At 36.6% G+C, this 18,278-nt stretch overlaps 1 protein-coding gene across 1 annotated transcript; it reads right to left on the reverse strand.

The window, feature by feature from the left end:
• Positions 1-941: 941 nt before the first annotated feature.
• Positions 942-17,995, reverse strand: LOC134004338 (protein NLRC3-like). Its single transcript, XM_062443569.1, has 4 exons — positions 17,722-17,995; positions 16,680-16,760; positions 12,648-14,242; positions 942-1,004 (listed from the first exon to the last, which is right to left on the reverse strand). Exons 1-4 carry the CDS (start codon positions 17,993-17,995, stop codon positions 942-944), a joined length of 2,013 nt encoding a protein of 670 aa, XP_062299553.1.
• Between the last annotated feature and the right edge of the window lie 283 nt (positions 17,996-18,278).

Here is an 18,278-nt window from a genome sequence, read left to right on the forward strand (position 1 = left end):
TTTTGATGAGGACCACTGTCTCTATACATCTTGTAAGGCTTTCAGCTGTAATCCAGCTTTATTTCCTGCAGACATCAACACAACAACAACCGTCGTCTTCACATCAACTCAAACACATGATCACAACAAGCTTCTGGCTCATCTGATTGGCTGACTGTTTTCTCTCTCTCTCTGTCTTTCTGTCCAATCCTGAAGCCTGTCACCATTCTCCTCTCACAGCTTCACTGAGAAAAGCAGCACTGAGAAGGTTGGATGTTCACCAGGAAATACTGGATCTTTGCTTTGATACTGACTGTGTTTAATATAAAACTGCTGAAACCAGCACAGACTGACTCCAACTCTCTACTGACCTCAGAGTCTCCAGTCTGCAGTCTGGACTTTCCTTGAGATCACACAGCAGCTTCACGTCTGAATCCTTCAGGTTGTTTCCACTCAGATTCAGCTTTGTCAGATGGGAGGAGGGGTTGGACTTCAGAGCTGAGGCCAAAGAAGCACAGCTGATCTCTGACAAACTACACCAGTCCAATCTGAATAAAGAATAAATGATGTAGATTAAAATCCATTTATAATCCAATCAAACATGTTCAACTGTGTGTGTGTGTGTGTGTGTGTTTGTGTGTGTGTGTGTGTGTGTGTGTGTGTGTGTGTGTGTGTGTGTGTGTGTGTGTGTGTGTGTGTGTGTGTGTGTGTATAAGAGTTATAGAGAAGAGTTATATTAAGTGATGATTTACTGATTGTATGTTTCATTATATCCCGTTTATTGATAGATGTAACATTGAGTGTATTTCAGGAAGTTATACAGGAGTGATGTCACTCATTATCATTATGATAGCTCACTTTCTCAGTGTAGCGGACCCCAGCCAGACAGTGGTTAAGCCTACTGATGCTTAAAGCTTTTTATTATTTATGTTCAGCTGTTAATTGACAGGCGACTTCTGTTGTCAAGGCAACGTCTCTAAGATGACAGTGCGTCCACTTCCTTTTTCGCTAAAACAGCCTGCAAACTAAAAGATCCACAACAAAAAAGTGAAATACAGTGTCAAAATAAAAGCTTAGAGGAAGTGGATGAAGGAACTAAGGGAAAAAATAAGGTTTTTAAATTATTATTAACAGACCATTATAAGTCATTTACACCCATATCAGTGCTAGAAATAACATACCTCTTCTATTATTAGCAAAACACAATTTTATCGCTATGAAAGACACTGTGATGTTCATTGACATCAGTTTTTATGTTTATTGAATGTTTAAAGCTTACAAGATAGCCTGCAGTTAAATTGTTTGCCATCTATGGTGAATTTAATGTAGGCTGTTTGTTATATTATTTACAGACCACGTCCACTCATCTATGATGTTAACTGTAACATCTACTGATGAAGAAATGTTATTAAATGTTCACTAAAATGAAGACCTCCAGTCTTTGTCCATATTGCTGCTTCAATCAGTGTTAATTATAAAGTGTAGAGCAGTTGCTACAGTGTGTGTGTGTGTGTGTGTGTGTGTGTGTGTTCTGAAGGATAAATATCACTGATCAAACATTATTCATTAAAACACATTAAAGAATATAATAAAGAAATATTTCTCCTTCATCAAGTAAACTGGATCAGTTTCAAACAGATATCAGTTGAGAGGATCTTCTGTGTACAGATGTGACTCTTGTTACAAAAAATCACTCAAGTCCTTTTCCAGTGTTTGCTGTGATGGTGGTGTTTATTGATCTCCCAGGATATCAGTGAGTGGACTGACACAGAGCGGGTCTGTGACAGTAGACTGACCCAGAGCAAATGAAATGGAAGCATTTTATACAGTAAGGTTAACACAGTAATCAGCTAGTGAAAAGAAACAAAAGGGCAGGAATGGAGGGATTTTGCATTCAGATAGGAACCAGGGCCATTTTAGTAAAGGGGGAAGGAGGTTCTCAAACAGTCAGATGTCAATGTTAACTGATAAGGGCCAAAACAGGAGGAGGTACTGTAGCAAACGGTAAAATCATCAGGAGCAAGACTGACCAAGGCTCTGTTCCCAGACGTCACTTGATTATCACGTCTCTGCTCAAATGTGTATTTTTTCTTCACTCTTTACCAAAAATTATAAACATTAATTGACTTTAACAACTAACAGTGGACATTTTCTACAGTTTCTTTAAGAATCATCTTTAAACTACACACTAAACTTTGTACAGTAAAAAATTAAATATCGAAAAAATATGAGGCTTTGACAGTCTGGTAGACTCACACTTGATTTGTCTGACTCAAAGTTTCAGAATATTTAGTACAATATTCCCTCTTTGAGTTTTGATCCCTCCACTGCAGCTCAGCCAGGAAACACTGAAGAAACTGATACTTACTAGATATGTGTAACTCAAACTGCTGAAGTCTCATATTAGTTTAAACTCTGAAAGTCATTTTTACACAAAACAAGACTGTGGATTTTAAATTCCTGGAAATATTTAAATTCTACAGATTTGTGCTCAGATAAATCCTGAAAATGTATGAACCAAACAGTTTAAACATTGATGAAGGATTTGAATTGAATATATAGAACAAAAAACTACCAAAGCTACAGTCAGTGAACTGACCTCAGAGTCTTCAGTCTACAGTTTGGACTCTCCAGTCCAGCAGACAGACGCTTCACTGATGAATCAGACAGGTAGTTGTTACTCAGGTCCAGATCTGTCAGATGAGGGTTGGACTTCAGAGCTGAGGCCAAAACTTCACAGTGAGTCTCTGAGAGTCCACAGCCAGAAAGTCTGTAATGACACATATATTACAACATATGTTATCATGAAAGAGGACACTTTATATTTACTTCATGTATTTGATGATAAAACAGTTTGACATTCATTATTTTGATCAACATTTAATCTTCACATCAGTGGTTCTACTAATGTTTTTAAAAAGTTTTTAATAATTTTTGGCACATTTTATTCCTTTAATGTAAAACAACAGTTGACACACAAACAGGAAAACAGGAGAGAGATCAGTGGACGCTGCAGTTATACTGGATGCATCTGAACCAGTAAGCTACCAGAACACTCCCAGTTCAGCTGATGGTCTCACTGTGCTTGAATGAAACAATAATTCTCATCACTCTCTCTCATACCTGCAGACTGTAATCTTTGTTTTCTTTTAATCTTGCAGATGAAGGAGAGAAAATGGAGTTACTTAGTCTGTCTGTGTGATCTGATCTCATGTCTGTCTCCACAAAGTTAACATGAGGACATCTTGATTAGAAAACCAGTTTTACTGTCCACTATTTTTAATGTGACTGCAGGATATTTTGACTCAGTTCAACTCAGTGAACAGTTACAGTTGAGAAAGATCATCTCTCTTTGCTACCTGCTGCTGTCAGCTTCACATCCATAAGCAGCTACATTTACTGACTGCTGACAAACACTAATTAATCTAATGACCTGACAATATTAGACCTGTACATAATTAAATATGAATGTAATTAAATATTTAGATGTGTATGACAGATGACTGCATGATGTTTAGTTGTTGACTTTCTTTTCTGAGAATCTGAAAAACTGATTCAGCACAAATACAATTAACAAACCAATAAGGTTGAATTATTTTCAACATGATGTCATCAGAAAGATGTTATCAGGGTATCAGCATTAAAAATATAACATTGAACTTTAATGTGTATAAGATCTCTTTAAACAGGCTGAATTGTGTCATTCTGCTCTCATATAATGATCAGACCTCTGTGCATTTCCTGCTACTACTCTTCTCTACACTGGGGATCAACTGATATCGTTTTTTCAGAGCCGATTCAAATACAGATTATTAATAAATCAAAGAGGCTGATAACGATACTTGCAGCCGATATTCAGTTGCTGTAAATGTTAAAATGTGCCAAAATGTACAGCAACACAAACCCATCACAAAGCTGCCTTTAAATGAACATTTGTTTAATGAATATTTCTTAATAACATGAAATATCTGATCAATACATTTACAAAAAGTGCACAATATAATTATCTTCCTAAACAAAAAAATGTGATGATGTGTTACAAACTGAACGGACAGCAGGCAGTAAACTTTGAAGATAGCACTGAACACTGATAGCTGTAGCCTACTAATTATTAATTGGATTGTTAAAGAGAAAATGCATCATAGTACAGGTAAGTGTGTTTATCTGTGTGTGTGTGTGTGTGTGTGTGTGTGTGTGTGTGTGTGTGTGTGTGTGTGTGTGTGTGTGTGTGTGTGCGCGTGTGCGTGTGTGTGTGTGTGTGTGTGTGTGTGTGTGTGTGTGTGTGTTTGTTTGTGCGTGTGTGTGTGTGTGTGTGTGTGTGTGTGTGTGTGTGTGTGTGTGTCATGATTTTGCTGAAGTGAAAAATATTCTGTCATCAAATGAACAGAAATCGATCACACTGCTGCTGAACTCAGTCAAGTCTGTAATTAGAGGATCAATATGAAATCAGACCTGTTCATTATTTATTACATGAGTTCTTCTTCCTGTATTTGGTAGTTTAGTAGGTGTGTGTAATGAAAACATGTTATTGGTGGCAGTAATCATTCCTCCTGTCCATACTGACTGTGAAGTGGTCTCTTCCTAACACAGCTACACTGTAGGAAATGACTTCAGAAGTTCAGATGAAGCTAATATGAGGCTTTGACAGTCTGGTAGACTCACACTTGATTTATCTGACTCAAAGTTTCAGAATATTTAGTACAATATTCCCTCTTTGAGTTTTGATCCCTCCACTGCAGCTCAGCCAGGAAACACTGAAGAAACTCAAAGATACTTACTAGATATGTGTAACTCAGACTGCTGAAGCCTCATATTAGTTTAAACTCTGGAAGTCATTTTTACACAAAACAAGACTGTGGATTTTAAATTCCTGAAAATATTTAAATTCTACAGATTTGTGCTCAGATAAATCCTGAAAATGTATGAACCAAACATGTTAAACATTGATGAAGGATTTGAATTTAATACATAGAACACAAAACTACCAAAGCTACAGTCAGTGAACTGACCTCAGAGTCTTCAGTCTACAGTTTGGACTCTCCAGTGCAGTAGACAGACGCTTCACTGCTGAATCAGACAGGTTGTTGTTACTCAGGTCCAGATCTGTCAGATGAGGGTTGGACTTCAGAGCTGAGGCCAAAGCTTCACAGTGAGTCTCTGAGAGTCTACAGTTAATAAGTCTGTAATGACACATATATTACAACATATGTTATCATGAAAGGAGACACTTTATATTTACTTCATGTATTTAATGATAAAGCAGTTTATGGAGTTACTTAGTCTGTCTGTGTGATCTGATCTCATGTCTGTCTCCACAAAGTTAACATGAGGACATCTTGATTAGAAAACCAGTTTTACTGTCCACTATTTTTAATGTGACTGCAGGATATTTTGACTCAGTTCAACTCAGTGAACAGTTACAGTTGAGAAAGATCATCTCTCTTTGCTACCTGCTGCTGTCAGCTTCACATCCATAAGCAGCTACATTTACTGACTGCTGACAAACACTAATTAATCTAATGACCTGACAATATTAGACCTGTACATAATTAAATATGAATGTAATTAAATATTTAGATGTGTATGACAGATGACTGCATGATGTTTAGCTGTTGACTTTCTTTTCTGAGAATCTGAAAAACTGATTCAGCACAAATACAATTAACAAACCAATAAGGTTGAATTATTTTCAACATGATGTCATCAGAAAGATGTTATCAGAGTATAATCATTAAAAATATAACATTGAACTTTAATGTGTATAAGATCTCTTTAAACAGGCTGAATTGTGTCATTCTGCTCTCATATAATGATCAGACCTCTGTGCATTTCCTGCTACTACTCTTCTCTACACTGGGGATCAACTGATATCGTTTTTTAGAGCCGATTCAAATACAGATTATTAATAAATCAAAGAGGCAGATAACCGATACTTGCAGCCGATATTCAGTTGCTGTAAATGTTAAAATGTGCCAAAATGTACAGCAACACAAACCCAACACAAAGCTGCCTTTAAATGAACATATATTTAATGAATGTTTCTTTATAACATGAAATATCTGAACAATACATTTACAAAAAGTGCACAATATAATTATCTTCCAAAACAAAAAATGTGATGATGTGTTACAAACTGAACGGACAGCAGGCAGTAAACTTTGAAGATAGCACTGAACACTGATAGCTGTAGCCTACTAATTATTAATTGGATTGTTAAAGAACAAATGCATCATAGTACAGGTAAGTGTGTTTATCTCTGTGTGTGTGTGTGTGTGTGTGTGTGTGTGTGTGTGTGTGTGTGTGTGTGTGTGTGTGTGTGTGTGTGTGTGTGTGTGTGTGTGTGTGTGTGTGTGTGTGTGTCATGTTTTTGCTGAAGTGAAAAGAATTCTGTCATCAAATGAACAGAAATCGATCACACTGCTGCTGAACTCAGTCAAGTCTGTAATTAGAGGATCAATATGAAATCAGACCTGTTCATTATTTATTACATGAGTTCTTCTTCCTGTATTTGGTAGTTTAGTAGGTGTGTGTAATTAAAACATGTTATTGGTGGCAGTAATCATTCCTCCTGTCCATACTGACTGTGAAGTGGTCTCTTCCTAACACAGCTACACTGTAGGAAATGACTTCAGAAGTTCAGATGAAGCTAATATGAGGCTTTGACAGTCTGGTAGACTCACACTTGATTTGTCTGACTCAAAGTTTCAGAATATTTAGTACAATATTCCCTCTTTGAGTTTTGATCCCTCCACTGCAGCTCAGCCAGGAAACACTGAAGAAACTCAAAGATACTTACTAGATATGTGTAACTCAGACTGCTGAAGCCTCATATTAGTTTAAACTCTGGAAGTCATTTTTACACAGAACAAGACTGTGGATTTTAAATTCCTGAAAATATTTAAATTCTACAGATTTGTGCTCAGATAAATCCTGAAAATGTATGAACCAAACATTTTAAACTTTGGTGAAGGATTTGAATTTAATATATAGAAAAACAAACTACTAAAGTTACAGTCAGTGAACTGACCTCAGAGTCTTCAGTCTACAGTTTGGACTCTCCAGTCCAGCAGACAGACGCTTCACTGATGAATCAGACAGGTTGTTCCAGCTCAGGTCCAGTTCTGTCAGATGAGGGTTGGACTTCAGAGCTGAGGCCAAAGCTTCACAGTGAGTCTCTGAGAGTCCACAGAAAGGAAGTCTGTAATGACACATATATTACAACATATGTTATCATGAAAGAGGACACTTTATATTTACTTCATGTATTTGATGATAAAACAGTTTAACATTCATTATTTTGATCAACATTTAATCTTCACATCAGTGGTTCTACTAATGTTTTTAAAGAGTTTTAATCATTTTTGGCACATTTTATTCCTTTAATGTAAAACAACAGTTGACACACAAACAGGAAAACAGGAGAGAGATCAGTGGATGCTGCAGTTATACTGGATGCATCTGAACCAGTAAGCTACCAGAACACTCCCAGTTCAGCTGATGGTCTCACTGTGCTTGAATGAAACAATAATTCTCATCACTCTCTCTCATACCTGCAGACTGTAATCTTTGTTTTCTTTTAATCTTGCAGATGAAGGAGAGAAAATGGAGTTACTTAGTCTGTCTGTGTGATCTGATCTCATGTCTGTCTCCACAAAGTTAACATGAGGACATCTTGATTAGAAAACCAGTTTTACTGTCCACTATGTTTAATGTGACTGCAGGATATTTAGACTCAGTTCAGCTCAGTGAACAGTTACAGTTGAGAAAGATCATCTCTCTTTGCTACCTGCTGCTGTCAGCTTCACATCCATAAGCAGCTACATTTACTGACTGCTGACAAACACTAATTAATCTAATGACCTGACAATATTAGACCTGTACATAATTAAATATGAATGTAATTAAATATTTAGATGTGTATGACAGATGACTGCATGATGTTTAGTTGTTGACTTTCTTTTCTGAGAATCTGAAAAACTGATTCAGCACAAATACAATTAACAAACCAATAAGGTTGAATTATTTTCAACATGATGTCATCAGAAAGATGTTATCAGGGTTTCAGCATTAAAAATATAACATTGAACTTTAATGTGTATAAGATCTCTTTAAACAGGCTGAATTGTGTCATTCTGCTCTCATATAATGATCAGTCCTCTGTGCATTTCCTGCTACTACTCTTCTCTACACTGGGGATCAACTGACATCGTTTTTTCAGAGCTGATTCAAATAGAGATTATTAATAAATCAAAGAGGCTGATAACGATACTTGCAGCTGATATTCAGTTGCTGTAAATGTTAAAATGTGCCAAAATGTACAGCAACACAAACCCCAACACAAAGCTGCCTTTAAATGAACATATATTTAATGAATATTTCTTTATAACATGAAATATCTGAACAATACATTTACAAAAAGTGCACAATATAATTATCTTCCAAAACATAAAAATGTGATGATGTGTTACAAACTGAACGGACAGCAGGCAGTAAACTTTGAAGATAGCACTGAACACTGATAGCTGTAGCCTACTAATTATTAATTGGATTGTTAAAGAGAAAATGCATCATAGTACAGGTAAGTGTGTTTATCTCTGTGTGTGTGTGTGTGTGTGTGTGTGTGTGTGTGTGTGTGTGTGTGTGTGTGTGTGTGTGTGTGTGTGTGTGTGTCATGTTTTTGCTGAAGTGAAAAGAATTCTGTCATCAAATGAACAGAAATCGATCACACTGCTGCTGAACTCAGTCAAGTCTGTAATTAGAGGATCAATATGAAATCAGACCTGTTCATTATTTATTACATGAGTTCTTCTTCCTGTATTTGGTAGTTTAGTAGGTGTGTGTAATTAAAACATGTTATTGGTGGCAGTAATCATTCCTCCTGTCCATACTGACAGTGAAGTGGTCTCTTCCTAACACAGCTACACTGTAGGAAATGACTTCAGAAGCTCAGATGAAGCTAATATGAGGCTTTGACAGTCTGGTAGACTCACACTTGATTTGTCTGACTCAAAGTTTCAGAATATTTAGTACAATATTCCCTCTTTGAGTTTTGATCCCTCCACTGCAGCTCAGCCAGGAAACACTGAAGAAACTCAAAGATACTTACTAGATATGTGTAACTCAGACTGCTGAAGCCTCATATTAGTTTAAACTCTGAAAGTCATTTTAACACAGAACAAGACTGTGGATTTTAAATTCCTGAAAATATTTAAATTCTACAGATTTGTGCTCAGATAAATCCTGAAAATGTATGAACCAAACATTTTAAACTTTGGTGAAGGATTTGAATTGAATATATAGAAAAAAACTACTAAAGCTACAGTCAGTGAACTGACCTCAGAGTCTTCAGTCTACAGTTTGGACTCTCCAGTCCAGCAGACAGACGCTTCACTGATGAATCAGAAAGGATGTTGTCACTCAGGTCCAGATGTGTCAGATGAGGGTTGGACTTCAGAGCTGAGGCCAAAACTTCACAGTGAGTCTCTGAGAGTCCACAGTCAGAAAGTCTGTAATGACACATATATTACAACATATGTTATCATGAAAGAGGACACTTTATATTTACTTCATGTATTTGATGATAAAACAGTTTAACATTCATTATTTTGATTAACATTTAATCTTCACATCAGTGGTTCTACTAATGTTTTTAAAGAGTTTTAATCATTTTTGGCACATTTTATTCCTTTAATGTAAAACAACAGTTTGACACACAAACAGGAAAACAGGAGAGAGATCAGTGGACGCTGCAGTTATACTGGATGCATCTGAACCAGTAAGCTACCAGAACACTCCCAGTTCAGCTGATGGTCTCACTGTGCTTGAATGAAACAATAATTCTCATCACTCTCTCTCATACCTGCAGACTGTAATCTTTGTTTTCTTTTAATCTTGCAGATGAAGGAGAGAAAATGGAGTTACTTAGTCTGTCTGTGATCTGATCTCATGTCTGTCTCCACAAAGTTAACATGAGGACATCTTGATTAGAAAACCAGTTTTACTGTCCACTATTTTTAATGTGACTGCAGGATATTTTGACTCAGTTCAACTCAGTGAACAGTTACAGTTGAGAAAGATCATCTCTCTTTGCTACCTGCTGCTGTCAGCTTCACATCCATAAGCAGCTACATTTACTGACTGCTGACAAACACTAATTAATCTAATGACCTGACAATATTAGACCTGTACATAATTAAATATGAATGTAATTAAATATTTAGATGTGTATGACAGATGACTGCATGATGTTTAGTTGTTGACTTTCTTTTCTGAGAATCTGAAAAACTGATTCAGCACAAATACAATTAACAAACCAATAAGGTTGAATTATTTTCAATATGATGTCATCAGAAAGATGTTATCAGGGTATCAGCATTAAAAATATAACATTGAACTTTAATGTGTATAAGATCTCTTTAAACAGGCTGAATTGTGTCATTCTGCTCTCATATAATGATCAGACCTCTGTGCATTTCCTGCTACTACTCTTCTCTACACTGGGGATCAACTGACATCGTTTTTTCAGGGCTGATTCAAATACAGATTATTAATAAATCAAAGAGGCTGATAACCGATACTTGCAGCCAATATTCAGTTGCTGTAAATGTTAAAATGTGCCAAAATGTACAGCAACACAAACCCCAACACAAAGCTGCCTTTAAATGAACATATATTTAATGAATGTTTCTTAATAACATGAAATATCTGATCAATACATTTACAAAAAGTGCACAATATAATTATCTTCCAAAACAAAAAAATGTGATGATGTGTTACAAACTGAACGGACAGCAGGCAGTAAACTTTGAAGATAGCACTGAACACTGATAGCTGTAGCCTACTAATTATTAAAATGACATGGGATTGTCAAAGAGCAAATGCATCCTAGTGTGTGTTTGTGTGTGTTTGTCTTTGTGTGTCTACGTATGTGTGCATTTCTCTGTGTGTGTGTTACTAAAATCTTGCGTTACAGCATTGAGTTGAGTTGAGTTTAACTATGACAGGCTTTTTTTACCAACTAATGTTACAGAGTGAATTTTAACTTCTTAATTTGGAAAAATACTCCATAATATGAAAAATGAAAAATATCTAAGCCAATTATTGGTTTAATCGACCCCTACTCTACACCAACAAGAGAGAAAACAGTGGAGAGTTTCTTTCTGTGACCAACAGAATATCAGACAGACTTAAAAACAAGACGATGTAACACAACTTTCCTCTTTAAAATAAAAAGATGGATCCATGAGAAATAAAAGGCATCATTGCTCAGTTCAACACACTCAGGGGTTTTGTCTTGTATGACCAGTAGTTTACGGAGGCTAATGTTAGAAAACGTTAGATATTGTTGTATAAATGAAGCAACGCGTTAGTTCATGCAGGACATGGAAGTCATAAGCCCCAGCTGTAATCAGCTGACACCCACTGATTGAATCATCATACCTTATCAGTCACACACCAATCACAGCCATTCAGAACCTGCTCCTATAATAATAATAACTTTACTGAATTCACTGATAGCTGTAAAATATTGATTTATGTTGTGATAAAATGCTGCTGTAATAAAACCTCAACCACAGCCTCTAAAGTCCTTAATTTGTTTCATCAGGTTTGAATGATGCTTCCATCACCCAAAGGAAGATAAATAGAAGAAAAACCTATAAATTAGAAGTAAATAGAATAACTGTGTTCATTAATTTAACAGCTATAAACACAACCAACTGAAAAATCAACATTATTACACATCAGTGACTAAATATAACTGACGTGATTTTTTCAGATATAAACAGTAGAGTACTATTTTAACGTGGCGTACAGTATGTATTTGGATACATTTTAAATAATTTCTCCACTCCCCTAAACTCTTTCCGTCGGGGTTTACTTACGGGCCAGATGTAGGCTATGAATCTGAATTAATTTAGGTATTGCCCATCTCCAAAAGGCTACCTTAAAATCCACCAGAATGCAGGAAGTCATATCTAACTAAACCAACATTTTCCGGGGGGAGGACCCCCAGACCCGCCACCAGTGTTTTTGTTTACCACATACTGGGGTGGAGGGAGGGTCGGGGGTCCGTACCTTGAAAGAAATCCTAGAGGAAACACTGTTTAATAATAATAATAATATTTTAATCTATTTATATTTGAAGAACTAAACTACACTGATTTATAATGTTAATCACATCTGAAATCTAGAAATAAATAGAATAACTGTTCATTAACTTAACAGCAATAAACAACCAACTAAAAAAATATATTTACACTCAAAACAGACCACTATTTTAACATAAATAATAATTATTTTATATTATTTATATTTGAAGAACTAAACTACTACTCTACACTGATTTATAATGTTAATCACATCTGGACTTACTGAGCCTCTCTGCAGTTCCTCACAGCTGGGATCAGTCTCCATCGTCCCTCCTGTGATGTGTTGTACTTCTCCAGGTCCAACTCATCCAGAACCTCCTCTGACATCTGCAGCATGTAGGCCAGAGCTGAGCACTGGATATCAGAGAGTCTCTTCTCTGATCTGTTCTCTGACTTCAGGAACTCTTGGATCTCCTGATGTACTGAGCGGTCGTTCATCTCTATCAGACAGTGGAAGATGTTGATGCTTCTGTCAGGAGAGATATCCTTACTGTTCATCTCCTTCAGGTTGTTGATGACTCTCTGGATGGTTTCTGGACTGTTCTCTGTCCACCCCAGCAGGTCTCCTAAGAGACTCTGGTTGGACTTCAGAGAGAGGCCATGAAGGAAGCGGACAAACAGATCCAGGTGGCCATTTTTATTTTGGAGAGATTTCTCCATGGCTCTCTTCAGAAAGTCATCCAGAGATGGAGATGATGATGATGATGATGCTTCTTCTTCTTCTTCTTCTTCTTCTTCTTCTTCTTCTTCTTCTTCTTCTTCTTCTTCTTCTTCTTCTTCTTCTTCTTCTTCTTCTTCTTCTCCCAGAAAGTCCTCCAGTACCTCTGTCTTCCTGTTGGTGTAACAGTGGTAGATGTAGACTGCAGCCAGAAACTCCTGAACACTCAGATGAACAAAGCTGTAGACTGTTTCCTCAAAGATCACACCCTCTGCTTTGAAGATCTCTGTAAAGAATCCTGACGACACTGCGGCCTCTTTGACATCAAGACCACACAGCTCCAGGTCTTCTTGGTAGAACATGATGTTTCCTTTCTCCAGATGTTCAAACGCCAGCCTCCCCAGCTTCAGAAGAAACTCATTGTCAGCCCCCTTCTGTGTTTTGGTCTCAGGTCCCTCATCATATTTGTTCTTCTTCCTCTTTGTCTGAACCACCAGGAAGTGTGAGTACAGGTCAGTCATGGTCTCGGGCAGCTCTCCTCTCTGGTCTGTATTTAACGTGCTCTCCACAACTCTAGCAATGATCCAGCAGAAGACTGGGATGGTACACATGATGTGGAGGCTCCTGGATGTCTTGATGTGTGAGATGATTTTGCTGGACTGCTCAACACTGAATCTCTTCTTGAAGTACTCCTCCTTCTGTGCGTCAGTGAAGCCTCGTACTTCTGTTAACCTGTCAACACAATCCTGATCTAGGATCTGATTGGTTGCTGCAGGTCTGGAAGTGATCCAGATGAGAGCAAAGGGAAGCAGATTCCCTGTGATGAGGTTTGTCAGCAGTACACTGACTGATGACTTCTGTGTGACATCTGACATGACCTCATTGTTCTCGAAATCCAGTGAAAGTCTGCTTTCATCCAGGCCGTCAAAGATGAACAAAACTTTAAAGTCTTCAGAATCGAGCATCTCTGCTATGACGTTCTCTAATGTTGGATAAAAACGACGGATCAGTGTGAGCAGACTGTGCGGCTCTTTTTTGACCACGTTCAGCTCCTTGAACGAAAGTGGAATCAGCAGACTGATATCTTGGTTTTCGGAGCCCTCTAACCAGTCCAGAATGAACTTCTGCACTGAGAAGGTTTTTCCAACGCCAGCGACGCCGCTCATCAGAACAACTTTGATGATGTGTTCCTCTTGGTCAGGTAAGACTTTAAAGATGTCGTGACACTTGATTGGAGTGTCATGGAGGGTGTTTGTCTTCGAAGCTGTTTCAAGCTGCTTCTCTTCGTGTTGGATATTATCCTCTCTACTCTTTCCCTCTGTGATGTAGACCTCAGTGAAAATCTTTTTGAGGAGGGTTTTTCTTCCTGCTTTATCAGTTCCGTCAGTGGCTTTCTGAAATTTCTTCTTCAGAATGAAATAATATGTACCTAAAACCTTCTGCCGTCCACTACCTGCTGAAAGAGGAGAACAATATATTTAGATAAAGATTTTAACAACTAGGCAAATATATGGATCAAAGTAGTTCCATAACAGGGATTGTTATGTTCATTGGAGTGTTACCTATGTCCTTATATTAGTTATACTCAAGAATAAAGCTAAGTAATTTATTTTGCAATACATATGAAGGTCATTCAGTACATAAGTGTTATTTAAACATTTTCTGTCCATTTCTCATGATCACATGGTTATATATTTTATTCTGAATACCACATATGTGCAAATTTCCCTGTTCTGTTTCACTGTCAGTTTGTTAATCAAACAGACCCAAAGACTGCTACGTTCCCCTACTAAGCGCAAGCTCAGCCGGAGTTCATAATAATGGCGGAGTGAGTGGACGCTAAAGGGTCAGATACCTTACTAAGTTGTGCGTAAATGCAACAGTAAGTGTTTAGTTATGCATCATTATGAGTTGTTGATAATTGCATTAATACATGCTGGTAGGGAATAGCCTATATGTACATAGTTGGTCATAGTTTTCATACTACTGTTGATGGCTGTACACAATATGTGCTGTCGATCTTTGGTTGCGGTCGAGAGACCTCTTGTGGATATTTGGAACATTACTTCAACATGGTGAAGCAGCTTTTAGCTGTATGCTGCACACAACTGGAACAAACTACCAGCAGAACTGAAATCAGCCCCAACTGTGAATATTTTTAAATCCAGGTTAAAAACACTTCTCTTCTCCTGTGCTTATGATTGAGCTCTTTCAAAGCACTTTAAATTTTAATCTTTCATTTGCTTTTAATGATTTTAAAGCAAATCATTATTTTATGCTGCAATCTTATTTTTAATGCTCTATTATAGTATTTTATTTCTCTCTCTTTCTATGTTTCTGTACTTTGTTTTTATTATTAGTGTGTGTGTGTGTGTGTGTGTGTGTGTGTGTGTGTGTGTGTGTGTGGGGGGGGGGGGGGGGGGGTATGTATGTGTTTACTATGATTGGGTTTTATTTTTATTTCTCAAATTCAATGTTTTTTTCAATTTTTTCTGTTAAATGTTTGTTTTATGTAAAGCACATTGAGTTGCCACTGTGTATGAAATGCTCTATATAAATAAAACTGCCTTGCCTTGCCTTACTTGTACTACCGTGAAACTGACTGTTTACAGAAGCAGTGCTATTATTGTCATTATTTCTTTGTTTATTCAGACCATTACAACTAATTATTCATAATCTGTTGTTGTTTAATTAATAACATAATTGGCTGCTCTACTACTACAACTCTACATATGGTGATTTTGCCAAAATATAACGTTAAACGACTCCAAAATGCACCGAGCCGAGAGAGAAAGAGGGAGAGTGAGAAAGAGAGATAGTGTCACTTCATAATTATGCTTATTTAACTAGATTGATCTTGACCATCCCTAATCAAGATGGCCCAAAATATTGATTAAATGTGATTCCTTTAGCAACAACAATAATGATCCTATGAGCAATTATCAGCAGCAGTGCTAGCGCCATATTTTAAAATGATCCAATATTATATAATATCCAATGTTAATACAATAAATAAATATGAATTACATGATTCAATGTTATAATCTAGTGAAAACATGGGCTCTAATTGTTACTGTCATTCAACATAATGAATAAAAATGTGGTATAACATAATGACATAATCGTTATACTGAAGGATGGATCTCATACATAAACATATTCATCAGGCAGTTCCTTGGCCACCTACGTAAAGTTATGACCTTAACCTATAAACATTATCATGAATTATCATATTTTAAAGAATAATATGTATAAAGTATGTTTTCTGTGTTGTACTGAAGGACACATTTTTGTTCCAAGGGTTACCTGCACGTGAAAAAGTGATACTATCAAATATAAGAGAGATTAAGTAACCTCACCACATGGCAGAGGGTCCTTAAAGTCCTCATACTGTCACATGATCAGCATGATGTTATATGCTTTAAAATGGCTTTTTACAATTACTATACTGAATGACATTGATGATGCACACATGTCACATTATCATGTTGTTAAATATGTTTAAAGTCTGTGTAAAGTCAATTCATTGATTTACTACTAAACATATTATACATGTTGGAAAATGGTTACAGAAAACATGTGAAAAGGCTGATATAACTATTCAGTACTGAACTGTGGAGATAGAGCCTTAAACTGTTCTCATCCTCTCATTTTCCCAGATTTTCTGAGCCTGCAAAAAAGGGCTACAAACATGGTCCCCCCCCTACTATATAAGACCGAGAGTCCGCTCTCCTCGTGGTTAACCTGCCTAGTGGCCAGTTATCAGTGTTTCCCTTATGTACATTCAGCGGCGCACTGCTATTAGTATTTTTTCAAAATAATAATGAAAAGAAATTCCCACAGACCTCCTTCAGTTATGTAAAGTGACATGTTATTCAACATATGTTGCTCACCTCTTTGTTTAGTTGGAAGTTGGGCTGGTTCATTATCATGGTGGGACAGGACTGTTGAGCCTGGAGATGCATCTGTTGGTCCTGGTACCAGGATCAAGAACAACTCAGTTAAAATGAATAGTTTGATAAACGTTTTCCTGCATTGATTAAATGTCAGAGAAAAGAGGAGTGAAATTAAACAGCCTGATTTGTTTTTTATAATATTAGATGTATTTATAATATAGATGTATTTTGTAATATTAGCAGTAACAAACTGACAGCTAAAAAGTGTCAAGCCTGGTTTGGAGACAGGACTGAACCATTTAAAGTCAATAAAAGGGGGTGTTTGGGCTATACAGAGACTTTGGATGGTTCATTTTTGGCAGAAAAAAGAAGAGAAAGACTTGCACATAAATAAAATAAATTAAAAAATAACAAAAATAGATAATATATTTTTTGTGATGTTTAATTTCATGATGTCAGTATTCAATGTATTTATATCCTGAGTACTTTTATCACAGTATTTATGAGGTGTGTATTAATGTTGAATTATTTGGTACTGTACAACAGCAGCTTTCTGTGTCCAAGTCAAATATATTTATATATCTTATTTGAAGCCAAATGTGAAGTACTTCAGATGAATCCAGGAGGCTGTAAAAAGTTAAATGATCTCTTCTGAGTCTGAGGTTTCCTCACTGAGGGGCTTCAAGTATCTTGTGGTCTTACTTATCAGTCAGTGTAAAATAGAGAGAGAGAGACTAACAGATGACTGGTTGCAGCGAGCAACAAGGATGCGACAATTTAAAAAAGGAGGGGGGTTTCTGTTTTTTCATAGTGTGAGCCAGTTAACTTAATTTATTTTATCTTTGAATCATTAAAAAATTATCTTTATCCTGCTACTTCTTCTTCTGATGAAGCTGGTTTACCATAAAAAAGACAAATCAGTTTCTAACATGATTTTTGTTAACACATTATTATTAATGGAATACTGTAACTCATAACTTATGTAATAATTTATAGACTTCATGTGTCGCTGCTTTTCAGATTCCTTTCTCTAACTTACCTTTTGGTTCAGGTTGGAAGTTTTGTGAACTCTGCACCAGATCATTCCTGCCGATCTTTTCTAAAACCTTCTTGGTTAGCTGCAGAGCTCCATGATCCTGATGTTTCTGTACCATCAGATCCACTGTATCTCGCCTTTCTGCTTTCTCCAGCCGAGCCACTGGGATGCCTTTAAAGCCCTCCAAGATGTTATCATGCTTCAGGATCCACTGGAAATTCTTAAACTCATCCTCTGTTAATTTTTCTAGAATTTCAAAAAGCTCAAGTGTTGCCATTTCGGCCTCCGGCTGAAAATAAGAGAAACATGTATTCAGTTCTCATCTCATGTCACTTTACCAGTATGACTTTTATACATGTGCATGTTACATATAAATCAACTACTGCTTGAGCAACTTTTGTTATGTTCATAGTTTCAGTCTTTCACCACTGCAAAACTCATGACGAGCTAAACATTATCACATGAATTCATCATCTGTCAGGAAGCAAATACACTTTTTGAAGCCACGTTCCAATTGTGAGGCTTTTGGAGTCTTTATCTCATATATATATATCAGTATA

This window comes from Scomber scombrus, chromosome 22 (assembly GCF_963691925.1).
Source record: "Scomber scombrus chromosome 22, fScoSco1.1, whole genome shotgun sequence".
Lineage (NCBI taxonomy): Eukaryota > Metazoa > Chordata > Actinopteri > Scombriformes > Scombridae > Scomber > Scomber scombrus.

What these genes read in the sequence shown, in the direction of transcription:
- LOC134004338 (XM_062443569.1), bottom strand. Translation starts at nt 17,995, where the DNA reads ATGGCAACACTTGAGCTTTTTGAAATTCTAGAAAAATTAACAGAGGAT. An exon ending in CTTCCAACCTGAACCAAAAG is followed by an intron (nt 16,761 to 17,721) that starts GTAAGTTAGAGA and finishes TCCTGGTACCAG; the next exon opens with GACCAACAGATGCATCTCCA. An exon ending in GTCCAGAAACCATCCAGAGA is followed by an intron (nt 1,005 to 12,647) that starts GTCATCAACAAC and finishes TGGATCTTTTAG; the next exon opens with TTTGCAGGCTGTTTTAGCGA.